The sequence below is a fragment of the Gavialis gangeticus genome, unplaced genomic scaffold (assembly GCF_001723915.1).
Source record: "Gavialis gangeticus isolate Ggan-Ray unplaced genomic scaffold, GavGan_comp1, whole genome shotgun sequence".
Taxonomy (NCBI): domain Eukaryota; kingdom Metazoa; phylum Chordata; order Crocodylia; family Gavialidae; genus Gavialis; species Gavialis gangeticus.
Genome location: NW_017729034.1, coordinates 10927421 through 10945029, shown reverse-complemented (window position 1 = coordinate 10945029; position 17609 = coordinate 10927421). Strand labels below are relative to the sequence as shown.

The window sequence follows — 17609 nt, the reverse complement described above, 5'->3', positions numbered from 1 at the left end:
GCTGCCTGCTGTCCTCAGGTCATTTTTACAGCCTAGGAGTTCCCCAAAACTGCTTTTTGTAAATATTGTTATTTTTTTCACATGAAGCTCTGTCTCTGTCTTTCAAATTAACTCTGATAAACAGTTAATTTATCGGCCTTCCGGTGGCTATGTTCATTGAAGCGTCCAAACAGGAAAAAGCCAAGACTCCTCTATACCAGGGATGTCAAACTTACCCCAGGCCAGACCTGAACCATGCAGCATCTCCCAGGCCCAATCTGCAGGGACAGCGGCAGCTGTGGTGGATCTGGCATTGGTGGCAGGGCCAAGGGATGGTGGTAGGAGTCTAGGGGCAGCAGTGGGAGCCTGGAAGCCATAGGGCAAGTGAGCCCTGGATCATGGGCAGAACAAGGAGCTATGGTCTCAAGTTGCAAGGTAAGTTTAGGTTAGATATCAGGAAAAAATTTCTCACTAGGAGGGCAGTAAAGCACTGGAACAGGTTACCCAGAAAGGTGGTGGAAGCTCCATCCTTGGAGGCGTTTAAGACCTGGCTAGATAAAGTCTTGGCTGGGTTGATCTAATTGGGGCTGGTCCTGCTTTGAGTAGGGGGTTGGATGAGATGACCTCCTGAATTCCCTTCCAACCTTCATCTTCTATGATTCTATGGTTCTGAAAAGGAAAAACCTGAGCCAACCTGAAATACAAGGTCACGGTGTTGGAGATGTTTGGAACAAGTGGCTGACACACTGACTGATGTGGCAATGGAGTAGGAGGGTGGTGAGGTGGCCTTTCCACCAGTATCGGGGGTCACACTTCAGCCAGGCAGTTTTAGGCCTGTGGGTTCTGTCCCACTGAAGCCAGGGCCTTGCCTTGATGTTTCTTCCACGGGGGGTGGGTGATGAAAACCATCAGTTTCCAGGGGACTCCTAAAGAAAATTATACTCAGTTGGCAGACTGTTTTTACTGATGAACTGCTTGGCCATTATAATTATTGACTACCCTCCCATTCCAGAAAATGAGCTCAGCAGGCAGGGGCTGCTCTTCACCTTCATCCACAGGGCTGAAGGGAGAGGAGTGGATACAAGTCTTCCTTGCAGCATAGGTAGCAACTCCAAGGTGTTCCCCCCTCGCTTTTTGCCTCACGCCTCCCAGCACATCCTCAGGCCACATTGTTTTCCTCTTTTTTCACAGCTAGATTATAACTCTAGACAGGGGGTGGGAGTGGAGGACACTGGAATTCTGCTGCTCCTTTCCGTGCCCGGGCTGAGATGCTCACAGTGTTGGCAGTTAATGACTACATTCATGCCATCAAGCCTGCCCCGTGATTATACTGGGTCTAAAAATATGGGTCTTCAGGAGACTGTAGAGCAGTGAGGCACTCCCCTCAGTTTTAGGGATTATCTCCATCACAACACCACAGTTCTACCCAGGTAGGTTGCAAAAGATCGGGATGCCAGCCCATGGCAGTCAACAGCTCTGGCACCCATCCTGCTTCGGTGGCCTGCTTAATGGAGCATTTTAAGGAAAGAAAATCCAAGTGCATTACCTCCCAGCTGAAGCGTGGGTGGTCCAGCTTACCCCCTCCTACCCATGCTGTAAACTTTCCATTTCATTGATAAAAGCAGCCTGCTTTATGCTTCATCTGTTCCCTACGACTTCCCCCTCCCTACAGGGGGTCAGCAGGGGAGAGAAGCAAGAGCTTAGCCTTTTGCTTTCCCCGCACCAGGCCCTGTCAAACATCTCAGCAGCAAGCCCTGCGCCTCCAGGCATCATGGAGTTGAGGTTCTTACATCTTTCAGGGAGGGGGTAATTCTATTCTTCCGCCTTTCCTCCAGGGGATCTCCAACTTTCCTGGCTCTAGCCAAGCAGCAATCTGCTACAGTAGAACCTGCTTGAAGAAAACAGCAGCACAGGGAAATATAAGATAGAAGGACAGGCACCGATTCCAGTCCACGTAGCTGCTGCTTGGGATGTCTTGTGAAATAAATCCAAACACTCCTCCATTCCCAAGTGATGATACCACCTCTCTGAATAGAAAGCCAGCGTGGTTGCTTTGCTTAGGCCTGCGATTAGCCTGTCTGAGGGAGGCAAGTTAATTTTAAGCTGGGAAGGCAGCACTTATCTGTGATGGAAATGTCGCTTTCCCAGAGCGTGACAGCTGGGATTGGTGTTTTTTACTGGTCTTATGATATTCTGTACATTAGAACAAAAATGATACAGGCAGCTCAACTAACAGACAGATATCCAAAGCTTTGGTACTCTAATGACTGGCTGCATAAGTACCTAAGAAAACAGATTTATTTCCCTCTTCTTCTCGAGGTTCACTATGGCCAGGAATTCATCAGAGACTAAAGCATGTCAGGAAGGGGAGACTCAGTTTGGGTGCAGTAGATTTTCAAGGGGCATTTGTGCAGGGTGGACATGTAAGTAGGTGACAAGTGACAGAATGCAGTGGATTGTGATTAAATGAGCAAGTCCAATTGATAGAGGCAAGTTTGGGGGGTTTAAATCCTGTCCTTGTCCTCATTTTGTTTATAGCAGGGCTGTCTAACTGGCAGTCTGTGGTCTCCCATTCAGCTGCTGCTCTTCCCACCACTCCTGCTGCTGTTGGGGAAGGAGGATCAGGTTGGGGTAGAGGCAGGGTCCCTCAGCTGCTCAGAAGTTGAAAAGATCTGACTTATAGGTCTCCCAGCTACTACTGGTTGGCATGTCACTCTCAGCAATGGCGTGAATGTATAACCTTCCTACAAGTAGTACGTTTTAAAAAAATGCCATCAACTCTATCCTCCAATTCATTAGAACATTTCCCACAACAGGGCAATAACTGCTCAGTGTTATTGCACAGCAGTCCTCAGCTAGCTGGGATGCAGCTGCTGCTAGAAGAAAGAAGAAAGGTCTGTATACTGGATCCCCTGCTCACACATCCTGTTTCCAGCTTTCTAGCAGCACGGCCTCTCCACTGGTGGGCCAGAAATGTCAGGAGCACCCCCTAAGCCACCAGACTAATTCCCTACTGTCAGTCTGTTGCTACTATGTTTGGGATATCTTGCTGAAAGCCAAGAAATTGTAGATCAAAAAAAAAATCTTTATTTCCTTACATCATTAGCTGTAGTGACACACACTAAGCATAACCTGTTTTTATGGACTGCTGCATGCTTTTTGATTGATGTCATAATGGAGCACACGGTTCCTTCACTAAAGCGGTAACCATCACGGGCCCTTTATCTGCGAACACTGAAAGCTTAATGGAAGCTTCTTCCATGAGTTACGGGCATAAGAACTTCAGTCCTTTCAAGGCCAGATCTGCAGTTTCTAGCAGTGGTTCCCACCACATACAATTGCTTATATTCAATATCAGCCTTGTATTCTATCCTGCTGAAATCTGTATAGCTCCATTCTCTCAGCTATTTGGTACGACTTGACATCACTTCAGTTTGATATCCATGTCTTACTTCATATTCTATGTAATATAGCTATTTAAACTGGCAGTGAGAAAACTGTAAGAGAGCCACTATTTCACCAGTATGCACCTTCCTCAGTGAAGAAGGAAAAAAAATAGGAGTGTTGACCACAGACTGCCTGATAAAAGAAACCAGCCATGGCTTCAGACTAATGAAATGCTACAGAAATGGGGGCAAAGGATTCTGGGAGACATCTGAGGAAGAGCTGCTAATGAGAGACTGATGCAAGGCTATGGTTTGGAAGAAGCTGGAAGCCTTTCGAAGAGTACAACTTAGCCTGATCTTAAATTAGTCATCTTCTTTTAAATAAACAGATCAGAAAACACAGCGCAAACTAACAGCCCCAACAATTCCAATCGAGTGACCAATAGAGCAAAGAGGAGACGACTGTGAAGAGATCCATCATTTTATTAGTTCCTTTTTTAAAAGGCCTAGACAGAAGCAAATTTAAAAACACTATTTTTAAAGGGAGTAAAATATCAAGAGGCCGAAAATAAAACCACAAAGAAGGTGTCACAGGGCTCGCAAAACATGAAGCAGTCAGTAAAAAAACAGCTCTACTGCTTAAGCTCTCAGCAAAGCTGTACCATCCCTGTCAATCGAACAGCACTTGATACAGCCTCTAAGCTCTGCATCACAAACTCCTTTCATCGCTCTGTCTTACAGTAGCACTGGATAAGAAAAACACAACAATTAAAAAAGCAACACTTGAAAGATAAAACATTACAAATATGATATTGCTAGAGAGGCACTGGTAAAATGGTTTTTATTTGACTAGTGAGTGCCATGCTAAACATCAGGATTCACATCTCAGCATAATTCCTTTTACAATTATTATTCAACCCCTTAGATCTGGGTGAAAATAAACCTAGTGATGCTGGTTCCCTGGTGCTGTCTGGCTGTGAGCTCAGTCTGCAATGCTGGGGCTTGGACTGGGGCAGAGAGCAGTGACAGTATATTCAAGGAATTCTCTTGGCGAGTCAGTGCTTGGATCCTTGGAAGGGTTTTGTTACACTGACAATGAGCAAATGCATGCCTGAGCCAAGCAAGTCACAACTGGGCGCTTCAAGTTACGCCTGACCTTGAAGTGCTGAGAACCAATGGCATCTGGTGAAATGCTATGAAAGCACCTCAGAACATCAGGTCACTTTTAAGGTGTTTACCCTGAGGTCCCCGTGGCCTCCCTGTGTGCGCAAGTTGTGTCTGTCTAGGGAGGATGGAGGCAGGTGAAAAAGGGAGAGCAACACGGACAGACTGGTCCTTCCAAAGAGAAGGCTAAATTCTCTGATCTTTAAAACAAAGAGGTTGGAAACCCAAGACCTTTACGTAAGTTTCACCAGAGAAGGGTCAATTCCTTTCCAGAGCCTTCGCCTCCCACTCTTTTCCCATGAATCTGCAAAGTCTCCCATTTGCACTCTCAGACACAACTACAGCATCTTGGGCTGTCTGCTCCTGGGCTCCTGGTTGTGTTGGGAAACCATCTTAAACACAACTTGGCCAAAATACATGGTTGGGCCCAAGCTGCATGGCTGTGTCACAGTAAGTTATGGCTACATACCCAGGCAAAAAGTTGTGCTAGAGGCCTGTTAGGAGGGCACAGGATAGAAGCAAAGAGACATACAGCTGTTCTGAAATAGACCCACCGGTGCATGACTGTCACCAGCAATGGGATCACTACCTCACTATGCCAGTTTCATAAGCCAAGTCATGTTCAACTAACTGCCTGTTCACACACCCCTGCATCTAGAGCCTCTCACAGCATTCACAGTCTTGTCATGACTCACTCTCTCCTCTTTACAATGTTAAGGAGAGAGGCCTCACTGGACACAGAGCGCTCCAGTCCTCCAAGAGCATGGACCAAGATTTCTTTAGGCTCGGCCCTCCGGCTTGCTGTAAAGAATAGGCCAAACACTCTCAGGGGGAGGAGGTAGCTATTGAGCCAGGAGGCAGAGGCAGAGCAGCAACTAGCCTGGGTAGCCCTGAAGAGGAATTTTATTTTGCAAACTTTCTCATTCAACATACACACTCTCTCTCTCTCTCTCTCACATACACACACACGCACCCACCATGGCCCTGTCCCTTTTTGGCATACACAGTTTTAAGTCCCACGTCAGTGGACAAGATGCCTGAGATGAGCTGTTCCAAGCCCCCCCAGCCCCTGCATGAGCAACTCTGCAGGGGAGGGAGAGATGCAGTTTGGTCTTTTGTTTCGCTATGGAGTCTCTTATTAAAATCTGTCTTTTTAAAAGCTGCCATGGCAGAAAACAGGTTAATCAAACATGTCCTCGAACACACGCCGCCCCATGGCTATATACACCTCTTTCTCCTCTGGGGTCATTTGGGCCACCAGCTCGGGGCGCTGGCTCACTTGAATGTATGAGTATGGACGTCCTGCCACCATGAGCGTGGGCTCCTCTGTCACCTCCTCAAACTCCTCATCATCCTCTTCATCCTCTAGCCCATACATTGTTGTGGCAACAGGCTGGCGGGGTGGGGTCTCCTCTTCTGATTCGCTTGTCTCGCTCTCAGAGTCGCTGGCATTGGCACTCGAGATGGCAGCACCACCTCCCACTGCGGCGGCTGAAGCAGAGGGGGTTTTCTTTTCATGGATGAGCAGGGCACGCATCACCTCCTCATTATCGTCCAGAGCTGCTCGACCATCCTCACGCTCCTGGAATGTGTCCAGATCCCGACCACCTGCAAAAAACCAGGAAAGAATGGTTGGCTCTCAGTGCTATCACACTAATAACAGAGGGGCTGGGACAGACAGACATCTGTCCCCAGGTGGCAGAGCTTCAGGAAAGCTCAATGGAAAGTTACTCATGGGCTCTGAAACTTGGCTTCCAAATTCCAGGCCCATGTGCCTCAATAGCTTAGCGCCAGCGCTAGCTGCCCCAAGAGCAAGATCCAATGGAAGTGTTGTCAGTCTGAGGAACGTGATCTCAATGCATAAATGCTGTTGCTATTGCACATCGTTCAACAGGTAATTGCCAGACCACTTCTCCAAACCCATCCTTGAACTGGTAACAGCAGTGCTACAAAGGAAGTGCAATGGCTGGAAATGCAAAGGATTCTGGGATATACCCAAGTCCCAAGACACCATATAGAACCCCATGAACAAGGGGAATGGAGAATAGGGCAGGCAGAGGCTTCTCTTTTAGAGAAGGGAGGTTCAGGGCTGAGCACTACAATTACTATAATATTCTGGCAGCCTAAATTTATGGCTCCCTAGACTTTAGGATCACCTGGTAGAGAAAAGTAAGGACAGTTTTAATGTTAAAACAAATAAATATAAACGTATATACACACAAACATGGTTCTTTTGGCCTTTTATAACTAGTTATTTGCTATGAATAACCATAGTGCATCCAAGCACTGGTCCATGCTGCATGCTACAAAAACAGAAAACAAAAATGACAGTAGCTCCCACAGATCTCACAATCCGACTATCAGACAGAAGAGTCCAGACGAACGTGGACAGACAGAGTTACTAGGAAATAACGAGGCAATATTTGTCAGTATGAAAAGCAGCAGCACTACTATGCATTAAGGGAAAGTTGTCACAGGAACTCAGTGTTATTCAATGGCATCCATCCTCCAGGGCACATGGAATTAGGTAGCTCCTTTAAGGCGTATGCTGCCGAGTGTGCAAAGACTGTATTCAAAGGACCACTATTTTCCAAGCTGACATCCTCTGTAATGGTTGGGCTTATGTCTTGCTTCCTAGCTGTACCTCACTTGAATTGCAGGATTGCAGTGCCCCAGCTGAGAGATGTGTGGCCTGTATCTCACCTAAGCAAGCTTTGCTGTTCAGTAGCTGAAAGGATTTGACACTGTTTGGATAAGCAAGATGTCTACAGTTCAAGGACTCAAATACAACATTCCATTAAAATGAAGGCTTTGCTACAGAAAAGCTCCAAAAAACCACCTCTTATCAGATTCCTATGTTGGTTGAGAGCTGGAGTCCACCCAACACAAGTAAACCCCCAGGTGGTCTGGAAAAAAAACCAGAATTATTTTTTTAAAGGATTTTTAAGAATCTTATGTGAAATGAAGGGACAAAAACTAGGACAAATTCCCCCCACCAAATTTATCCTCTTACATCAAGAGACTCTGAATATGAATGATCACTTGAGCTGAGCCAACTGGATTCTGCCATTAAACACTAAAGCCCCTTGCCCTCCTGCTCAGACAAGCCCTCGATGACCTTTAGACGAATTCTAGCTACTGAGGTTCTACCTTCAGGCCTCACACTAACACTCAACAGCCTCCAAAACTGCTTAAAAACCAAATCATGAATTATGCTTTGTCCAACCTCTTAGGAGAAAACAGCACTTACCATTGGGTCATCTGTTTTGGTTTTTTTGGTATGTGGTAAGGAGGAGGGAGTGCAAATTTGTGAAAGGAAATCATTGAGGAAAAACTAAGCTACATGAGGTCTTGGTCACTTCTCTTTTGTGGGACTGAATTCAGATCTGAGCTTCAGCAAAAATCCTGTCTTCTGCGCTTGTATCTCAGTCCTTATTTGACCGTTCTCTGTTTGTGGAATAGTGCTGTCAGAAAAAGGTCTGCTGAGAGAAGATGCAAGCCTCAGGAAACTAGGGTCAGTCCTGTCGAGAGTTTTGAGCATCCAAGCCACTTCTGAAAGGAACTATTTAGCAGGGAGCCAGTGCAAAGACCAGCACACTAGAAGACACACATGGTGTAAGGTCTTACTGCAGTGTATGATGGCGTACAACAAACAAGGCTGAAGATCTAAATACATACAATGTGTGTGTGGATTTCAGTAGAGTCTGGGAGTTTCCCAGGCAGTTGGAAGTGGAAGAAGATATTTTTTGCAGCCATACCTTTTTGAGCGATGTCACTGTCACTGAAGGCTACCAGTTGGTGTTCTATGTTCTTTGTGTGGTGTTGATCAGCTTTGTTACAGTAGACGACTCAGGTGTTGTGTACTCATGTTTGCCAGTCAGGGAAGATGGGAAGGGCCTGGATTGTTGTTAGCACTTCCATGACTTGGCAAAGAGGGCATAGTCTTGGAAGGAGGGCATTTTGTTTACAGCTCTGTGTTCAGCTGCTTGTTCCTGGAGTTCCAGAGGTTACTCAGAGGTTTCTGTGTGGCTGCTCTCGAAGCCCAGCTTTACCGAATGGCTTACAACCTGGAAGGGTACTGTGAAATGTGATGTTGCTGCTTGTATCATTCAGAAGTGAGCTCCCTTCGTTTCCTAAACAGTAGTGGTGTAAGTTTGTAAAAATTCTCTGTGCTAGACAGTACCAGCTAATGTTTTCTGCCAATGAGGTCCAAAATTTCTTCCTTCCTGCCTTTTTCTGCTGCATGTCATTGTCACCAAAGAACCATGGAGATCTGTGTGGGTTGTGTGGTGGGTGAAGGCGCCATGGTGCCAGACTGCTGGTAACAGCAGTCAGGGGCGTAGCTGCAGATCAGGAAGAACAGGCAGTGATACCTACTGTCTGTAAGAGGTGAGCATAGTAACATACCAGACAGTAAAACTGAGGGCATCTTAGCAGTGCTATCAGATAATGAGATGGAAACACTACCTGCGCATCTGCGGCACTTCCGACTTTCAGCACACCTTGGTCTAAACAGAGTTCTGGCTCAACCCTTGTACCTCTCATGAAAGAAATACAGGGACTGCAGGAAGCAGTGGATGCTCTTCATTGCATGCACTGAAGCACAATGTTAAGTGCAAGACAGCTGGACAGATTGACCTTTTGGACGAGATCTAAACCAAAGCCCTGACCACTTGTGGAAAGGTCCCAGCGTCTCCCACATCAGAACAGCAGTGTTAAGTCTGGTACACCTTGGCCAAATTCCAATAGGAAAAATTAAAGATACTGTTTCCACAAATTCCCCTTACAGCCTTCTCTAGATATGAAGAGACATCATTTATGCAAGCCAGTTATTCAGTGGCCACATCTACACGAGATGCCTAAGCCTCTGTTCCACAGCCAGACTTAACACAAAACTGACAAGGCACAAAGGAACCCAGTAGGGCTGTGTGAAGCTTTGGTAGCTGATTTGATCTGGAGGAGATTCAGCCTGATTTGGCGGCCGAATTTCTGAATCCAAATCAAATCAGGAGACCAATTAAAAGGTCCAAATCAAACTGGAAGCCTCCAAATGGATTTGGAAAAGATTTGGCGCCAATTCAGAGATTTGGCCATGGACTACACAAGTAGCTGTCCTCATCATGCTGGACACAGCTGCCTCCAGCTGGTAAGTCTGTTGTGGTGGGGGGAGAGGGGAGGGACAGGGCGTAGGGAGGGCAGATCAACACCACCACAGTGAGGGAGGGATTGGGGCTGGGACAAGCTGCCTAGCCAGGGTGGGGAGGCGCAGGACTCAGGGAGAGGGGCTCCCACCACTATGCGCCACCGGTCTGGGAGGGCATGGGAGTGGGTGTATGCCCCCGGATCTGTATGGGGCAGGCTGGGCTGGGCTGCGCTCCAGGAGGCTAGCTCTAACTGCCCACCACCAGGTTGTGCTCCGCAGGGCAGGTGGAGCTAGGGCTGTGCTCTGGGTGGCTAGCCCCAGCCCAGACTGCAGCCCTGACACACAAAGTGCAGTGGAGCAGGGGCTATGGCGGGGCTGCAGCCTCCCTAAAATTCCCCATAGCCCCTGCTGCTGGTCCCTCACCGATCCGAGTGCACACACCTGCCCCTATGCCCTGCTGCTGCTTGCCCAGCCAGGGCAAACCCACAGCTTGTCCAGGAGGCATGGGGAGGCTGGGCAACTGGCGGGAGGGCATAGCCCCCGCTCCCAGTGCCTTCTGTCACCTGTCCATAGCACAGTCCAGCCCAGCCTGCCCGACGCAGATCTGGGGGTACAAGCCCACTCCCATGCCCTCCTGGACTGGCGGGAGCTCCTCCCCACACCCTGGCAGGGGAGTTTGCCCCAGCCCCAATCCCTCCCTCACTGTGGGGGCGTTGATCTCCCTCCCACACACACCCCTGCCCTCAACCCACCACAACAGACTTACCAGCTGGAGACAGCTGTGTCCAGCATGGTAAGGACTGCTGCCTGTTTAGTCCATGGCTGAATCTCTGAATTGGCACCAAATCTTTGGATCTGAATCAGCCAAATCGAATCAGGACAGTGATTCGAATCTCTGAACCGAATCCCTGTCCCTCCAAATGGGCTGAATCCGAATCCAAATTGAATGTTTGCCACTTCATACAGGCCTAGAACCCAGGACTTTTCTTGCACAATCTTCTCAACAACCGTTCCTATAGAGGGAGATATCTGGTAGTAAATCAGGGAACATTACTGCACAGTAGTGTCACCGAACGACTTTTAGGTCACGCTGACTGTGCAGTAGCTCGTTACAACTGCTCAGCAGCATCGCATCATGCTTTATGCCATGTGACACTACTGCGCAGTAGTAATGAGCTACCGTGCAATCAGCATCTCATGTAGACGTGGCCAGTGATACCATTAAGCTAATTAAACAGGTGCTGCATTCCAACACCAGACAGGCTGTATTTCAGTGGTGGTCAAGATGCATCTATTCATGGATTTTATACCAGCCCATCACAATGTGACCTCAGGTTCTGATTTAAAAGCATGTACATGTCAAAAAACATCTAACAGTCGCATTATGCAAGAGTTTGGGAAGGGAGTAAATAGTACTAAATTCTTCAACACAGTACAGGGAGAGAGACTATCCCTACCACCACAGTGCTCTATCTACAGGCTGTGCTTGGGTCCAGTGATAGTAAAGACTCTGCAGAAATGCAATGCCATTAACTAATGACTGGGCAATATTTTGACTTCTTCCTGTTTTACTTCTCCATCTTGTTTGGAGTTCCATTCTTTTCCCCTGCTGTGAGACAGTCTGCAGGAAAGGAGTGGTTTCAGCTTCCTTGTTAATGAAATCCAAGGAATACAAGAAAGACCTGACAGCAAGCACTTAGTTCCACTCTGCCATCTTGTCTTCTTAAGACATCACCAGTTTTATTCTCACACATCTCAGATGAGAATCTTCTATTTCATTGGAACAGTCTTCTTCAAGTAACAGCACATGTAGACCATGTTATGTTTTTATGTCTCTTCTTAAATTAGACTGCAAAGTTGTCAGAGCAGAGGGCTCTTATTTTGTGTTTGTACGATGCCCAGCACCGTAGTGTCAAAGTCTTGACTTTGGTCTCTGGACTTTATTGTAGCAATACAAATAAGAATAAAAAGCGAACAAATAAACACACAAGACCGGTGATGGCTGACAGTAGCAAAAGGAGGAAGCAGCAATGATCTGGTGCCTGATTCTCCTAACACACTCACCAGAGCCCTTTCTACTGTGGCACTGTCATCCATGTCTAATGGATATCTTGAAAACTCAGATAAAACAAGTGACTGCAGAAGAAGAGAAAGGACCTGGCCAGCAGCATTGGTGTGCTTGGGCTCAACACATGTGCTACTCATGTCTCACTTTGGCAGTGCCCAGTGGCTTTCCAGATGAAGCTGGGTCTCTGTCACCCAGAAGCAAACAGTTCTTAAGTAGATAACACATTTGTCACTGTCACTGACATTTTAGTAGCATAACCTCACAGCTATGGGCAGCCAGGTTTTCCTGACAGACTTCGGCACTCGGCCTGTTCACCTGCTCACTTACAACTGCTTTACCCCACCCAGAAAGAGCATGACAACACAGATATTTGGGGGGACACAATTGCTCTCTGCACCTGGAAATTGGGTAGCCTTTCTTCCATTTTCATTCCCTTACCATCTTTGAGCTCATCGGGGTCATAAGCCCCCTGCACCGTGCTCTCCCGTAGCCAAATGGGTCTCTCCCTGGCCGGCTTCCCTTCATTTGCCTGCCGACTAAGGTCCTCCTGGTCCTCCATGCTGATGACAACATTCTGGGTGTACAAGTCCTCGTACGACGGCCCTTTTGTAGCCCATGCTTCTCGATGGTGTCCGCCTGCAAAGCCAGCTGTCCCTGCAGCAGCAGCACGTTCCTTGCTGTGTAAAATACAAAGGGAAAAAAGGGAAAAGGAAACAAACACCATTCACTGTAAGCCCGTTCCCAGCCAGAGGTATAACAGAGGATTCCCACTGGAGATTGCCAAAGGGAGTCTGGGGGTTTAGGCACATGCCTTCTATTAAAGTTAATGATCTTTAATGACCTGTCTTGAGCATCTCAACTCCCATTTCTTAAATGTGATGCCAGAATTTTTAAGATCAGCATGGGATTTGGGAACACAGGCATCAAAGCAGCCTTCCAGGACTAACAGAAACTCTGCACATAATTCCCTCAACTACATACAAGTGATTTCTGGGAGAAATATTAGAAAGCAAGGAAGCCATTAAGCATGGTGTGTGTGAGAGAGTACAGGTAAGAATTATGGGTCATCCTAGTTTCATATTGAAATGCTCTGAAACAAAAGTCATAATGATGCAAACATGGCTCCTGAGTAGCAGCTAGCTGGCTGGCAAATTCTTTATTGGCTGTTCAGTACTCAATAAGTCACAGTGCTGAGGTCTAACCAAGCAGGCTAACAGGACAGGGGTCTCAGATGCTCAGATCTGAGGATCTGGAGTATGCATGGGGCTCAAAAAGGACCTTATTAATTTTCCTGGAACACAGAAAGCCAGACTAGATGGCCACGGCCAGGGCCCTTGACATGGGTCTCAGGGCAGGGGAAGATTACAGCTGCAGGTCAGGAACAGGATGATACAATGGAACAAAGTCTACTGTCCTGGCACTGGAATAGAGTCAGAGTGGAGGGTTTATTGGGAAGAACTGGGAAAGGCCCAGGCCTGGACTCATAAGGGGCTACTGATCAGAATGTAGCATCAGCTTCTATTCTGAATGGAAATTTAGCCAAGTCCAACTCAGGCAGAAGCCTGTCTGGTCCAAGAAACTGCAGTGCCAGGGATTGATGATTAAAAGACAGAGCTGAATACCCTCTGTACAGTGCTGGAAACAAGTCCACAATACAACTATACAGTCTCCTGGTCTTCTACAGGTATGGACCAGGAAATGCAAGAGGGGTCCTGGAATCTCTCAAGTGTATATTCACAACTTTTACAGCAGCAGGGCACTGGCTGCCGGTGTCTCCCTGTTTTACTTGTGGCAGGTTACGGCACTGTCTTGTGTCAGAGCTGACTGTGGTTTTGCTAAGACAATGGCTTTGCATCAGATGGTTTGGATAGAGATGATCCTGCCTCAGGTACAGAGTTGGACTAGATGACCTCTGGAGGTCCCTTCCAGCCTGACTTCCCTATGATACTATGAAAAGCAACAGAATGGAAATGCTGTTGGCCTCCACTTGAGGGATACCTAAGCTACAAAAACAGCTACCCAACACCACACACAGACCTCTAAAGGAGGAGACTCAATGAAAAATTAATATTTTTGACCTCAGCAGATCTCCTGCAGATATTTCAAACACCTTGTTCCAAATTATTTCAAAACCTAGTGATAGGCATCTCCATATGGGCACCCACCTTTGGTCCAGGACATGATCAATCATGGATCCTAACAGTGCCTCTGTTTCACAGGCAGGCTTAATACAAAAACTGGCAAAGACTCAAAGGAATGCAGTACAGTACTTTTCTTTCACAATCTTCTCAATAACCATTCCTAAAGAGGGAGGATCTGATATCTGGTGGTAATGGGGGAATGATGTGCATCAAGTGATTCTTCATAACCAGCACTCAGCTGAATTCAACAGGATTTTGATACTTACATGTTGATTTGGAAAAATGCACACAAGTCTGTCACCTTTCCATTTCCTCAGCTAGAAAAGACTTATGTATTTAGACCTCTTGCAGGATCAAGGACCATACAGCATTTCAACAGCCAGTTGCTAATGCCACAATGCACAATATTGTTGTGTGTTTTTGTACACAAACATACATTTTCTGTTTATTTTTCTTCTGTGGGCAGCCTGACCAGGAAAACTTTCTAACATACTTGAATTTCTGGGCAAAAGAAAGACTTTTATGCATGTACATTGCTTATGTAACCCATGGAACCACACAGAGACCTTTTTCAATCTGTGTTATTTATTTCAAATGTTCATACCTTTCAGGATTCAAAGAAAAGCATGTGTTCTGTGAAAAGCACCATTCTCCTTCCCACACAATAAATATTGGTAACTATAGCACTACCCTGAAAATTTTATGTAATCCACTTTCCCCACAAAGTACACAATGCAAAAAAGTCTCCCTTTGCAGGGCTGCAGTAATGACATCTACATGTTCGGCTGTCATGGAAGGCTGTGTCACACTTCTCTATACGGTTCCCACCTATCAATTCAAAACCTATTTTCTTCCTGTTAAGTGCTATAGAGTTGTGATATATTTGCCCAGTGGTAACAAGAACAATTTCAAGAAGCATTAACTCTTAAATAAAAGACCCCACCACTGTGGAGCACATGATCACATCTACTGCACTGTGACTGATCTACAGAGAATAGAGCAAGTGATTTTAGCTCCTCAATATGCTCCAGGGTAAGCATAAAAGAAAGGGTTTGCATCTACTGTCTGGTCACTGTTAAGCTCAAGAGAAGTAAACCTGGCTCCACTGACCTCCTTGTTCATACAACAGCATCATCAGGGATGCTGTCAGCTACAAGGTGCAGCCCCTTGAAACTGCAGGACTGGGAAATTACCAGCTTCTGGAAGAAAGAAGTATTCTTATGCAGCATCTCTGCTGTGGAGGAGCAGATTAAACATCAGACTGCCAAAACCCAACATTCAAGCTTATGGACTTGTAGCAGCACAAGGCAGAGAGCAGCACCCTTCAGCAGCCTGTCAGCACTACAGGGTCAGTTGGTTCCCTAGCTTCAGGAAGGGATGTGCTAAATTTTGCCTGACTGCAACAGATCTGAGGAACCACTCTGCAGCTCGGAATGGCTGGGACTTAAGCAGCTCTATGGTACAGGGCTGGCTATCCTGGCTCTGCTGTTGTATCAGGAAAACCTCCACATTAATCATTAAGATTAAGGACACATACACACAAGGGAGGCTGCTCTGTCGCACTGAATCCAGTGCACTGGAGCAGACTTGATTAATCAAGGAATCAAGTCTGCTGAAGCATGAAAATTACTGCACTCCAGCAGCATCCAGCATCACGTGCATCAGCACCCTCCATTAAGAAATGGCGGTGGGGTGCTTTGACTAAAGTTTGTCAAATGAGTTTTATTTCAAAGTGGGCTGCTGCCATTTTTCAGTGCAGGGACGGTGATACACATGATGCTGGAGTCTCCTGGAACACAGTAATTACAACACATCGAAGCAGCCTCCCTGCACGTGTATAGAGCCCATTCGCAGTAGAAGCCATGAGCCAACAGGAGAAGACACCAGGGGAGACAAAGAGAGACCAAGGGGGCAGTATTAAGAACCAGTCTGGCAAAGTGGTCAGTATGGCACAGAGGCAGGCTATTATGGTTTTTGTCAGCTGGGTGGCAAAGGAGAGCCCGAGGGAGGAGTCTGATGGAATCGGCTTAGGTGGTTTTCCAGTATTTGTGGTGAACTCCTCCCAGCCAGAAGGGGCAGCAGGAGAAGGCACAAATGCCCTTGTTTGAGAGTTTAAGAGCTGGGCAATGCAGTCTGGTGACATGAGCCGATCAGAGGTGAGAGATGATGTTTCCATATTGAATGCGGCATGATGTGGGGCTGGGGCAGAGCCTTTGAAAGTGAAGACCCTGCCACAAGATGCTGATACATATGACAATTGGGCACTTTTTAGCATGGCTTGCCAATTAAAGCACATCCTCCCTCCCCCCACCTCCCAGAACATGTCTGTAAACACCCTAAGATGAAAAAAACCTTCCTTATGCAGGGCGAGGATATGGCCCAGAGAAAATGAAGAGTATGCATGAAATTATAACAATTTAAACCTAAGTCAAAGTGTGCATCTCAGCTTTTTGTAGGATCTGAAAAAAATGCAGAGGAAGTAGGTAAACCACTTGTGTATTGGCCTCTGAGATGAAGTATGTTTACCTTTCTCTCATTTTCTAACATGGAGGGGTAAACAGACTCATGGCCTTTGATAGCCCGACTGCAAGAAGTAATTCCATCAGGAAATCCAATGTGACATAAGGTGCTGTTACATTGAAAAGAGAGGGGGGAGAGGAGATTAAAACCAACCTATTTTTAAAGCCACCAGCACTGGTTTAGGACACAGGCTCTTATTATAAGCTTCGTGTGGGGTAAATTCATGTTTTGCAGAGTTTAGCAAAATGTGTCATTGGAGGCTTCCTAGAACAATCTGAGTAATAATCTGCCCAGCCTTCCTAGATGCATGACTGCTAGACAATTTCCAGTGTTGACAGCTACTGCTAATGCTCTCCTGAAAATACATGGAGTTCTTTGCTCCTGTGTGAAGGGAACAGGCAGGGAATTCTGAATATTTTTTGTTTGATCAAATGTCAATTTTGTAAGGATTCTAGCAACTCAAGACTGCAAAAGACATTCTCCAGGTTTGGAGAATCAATGGAGGAGGAGGAAGGGCAAAGGTTGTTTTATTTTATGGGTTTTTTAAATCTCACGGTAGCCCTTTTATACAATTAGCTACCTTAAATTAATAAGAGTTACTAAATAATTAAATTATGCTACGTGCTGAACCAAGTTGCGTTCAAGCAACCATTTAAGAGCTGCCTATTTATTTTGTCAATCCCTGCACAAAGTAATTAATCATTTACAATGATTTTTAAGTATTTAAGAGCCAAGTAAGTGGGTGCTGCTGCTATTTAAGCATTATTCATGGGGCTGCACCAGGGCTTTGCTGTGCTAATTTCCTGCTTGAAGGGATGATGTAGCCATGGGAAGAGACTGAAAAAGGCCACTCTTCTCTGCCTCTCACATTTGATGGGGTTATCCCATCTGTATTATAGCCATTTTCTGCAGTTTGACTAATGCACAGTCTGGCCATTAAACTCTGAAATAAAGAAACCCCCAAAAGGTATCCCTGTGGTGATGCTGACTTGCTATATGACCTTGCTATGTGACTTCTCTGTGGGCCTTCCTTTCTCTATCAGTAAGATGGGGAAAATTAGTTAAATTAGTTGATTAGTTAATCTTTGGCTGGGAGAGAGGATAGATAGGCACAGCATTTGGCCATTAATTATTAGCATGAAGTATGGGAGAAATGCTCTCCCTCAAGGTTAGCTTGTATAAGAAAAATAGGATCCCCTCTCCCCCCC

General features: G+C 46.3%; 1 protein-coding gene across 2 annotated transcripts in view; it reads right to left on the bottom strand.

Moving 5' to 3' along the window:
- Window positions 1–3830: 3830 nt before the first annotated feature.
- Window positions 3831–17609, bottom strand: part of GTF2E1 (general transcription factor IIE subunit 1) — a 113825-nt gene continuing 100046 nt past the window's right edge. For both annotated transcript variants that reach the window (XM_019526863.1, XM_019526862.1), the window contains 2 exons: window positions 12179–12417; window positions 3831–6137 (listed from right to left, as the gene is read on the bottom strand). In XM_019526863.1, coding sequence (XP_019382408.1) covers window positions 5710–6137; window positions 12179–12417 — 667 coding nt within the window. In that variant the 3' untranslated portion in view covers window positions 3831–5709. The remainder of the gene's footprint in view (window positions 6138–12178; window positions 12418–17609) is intronic.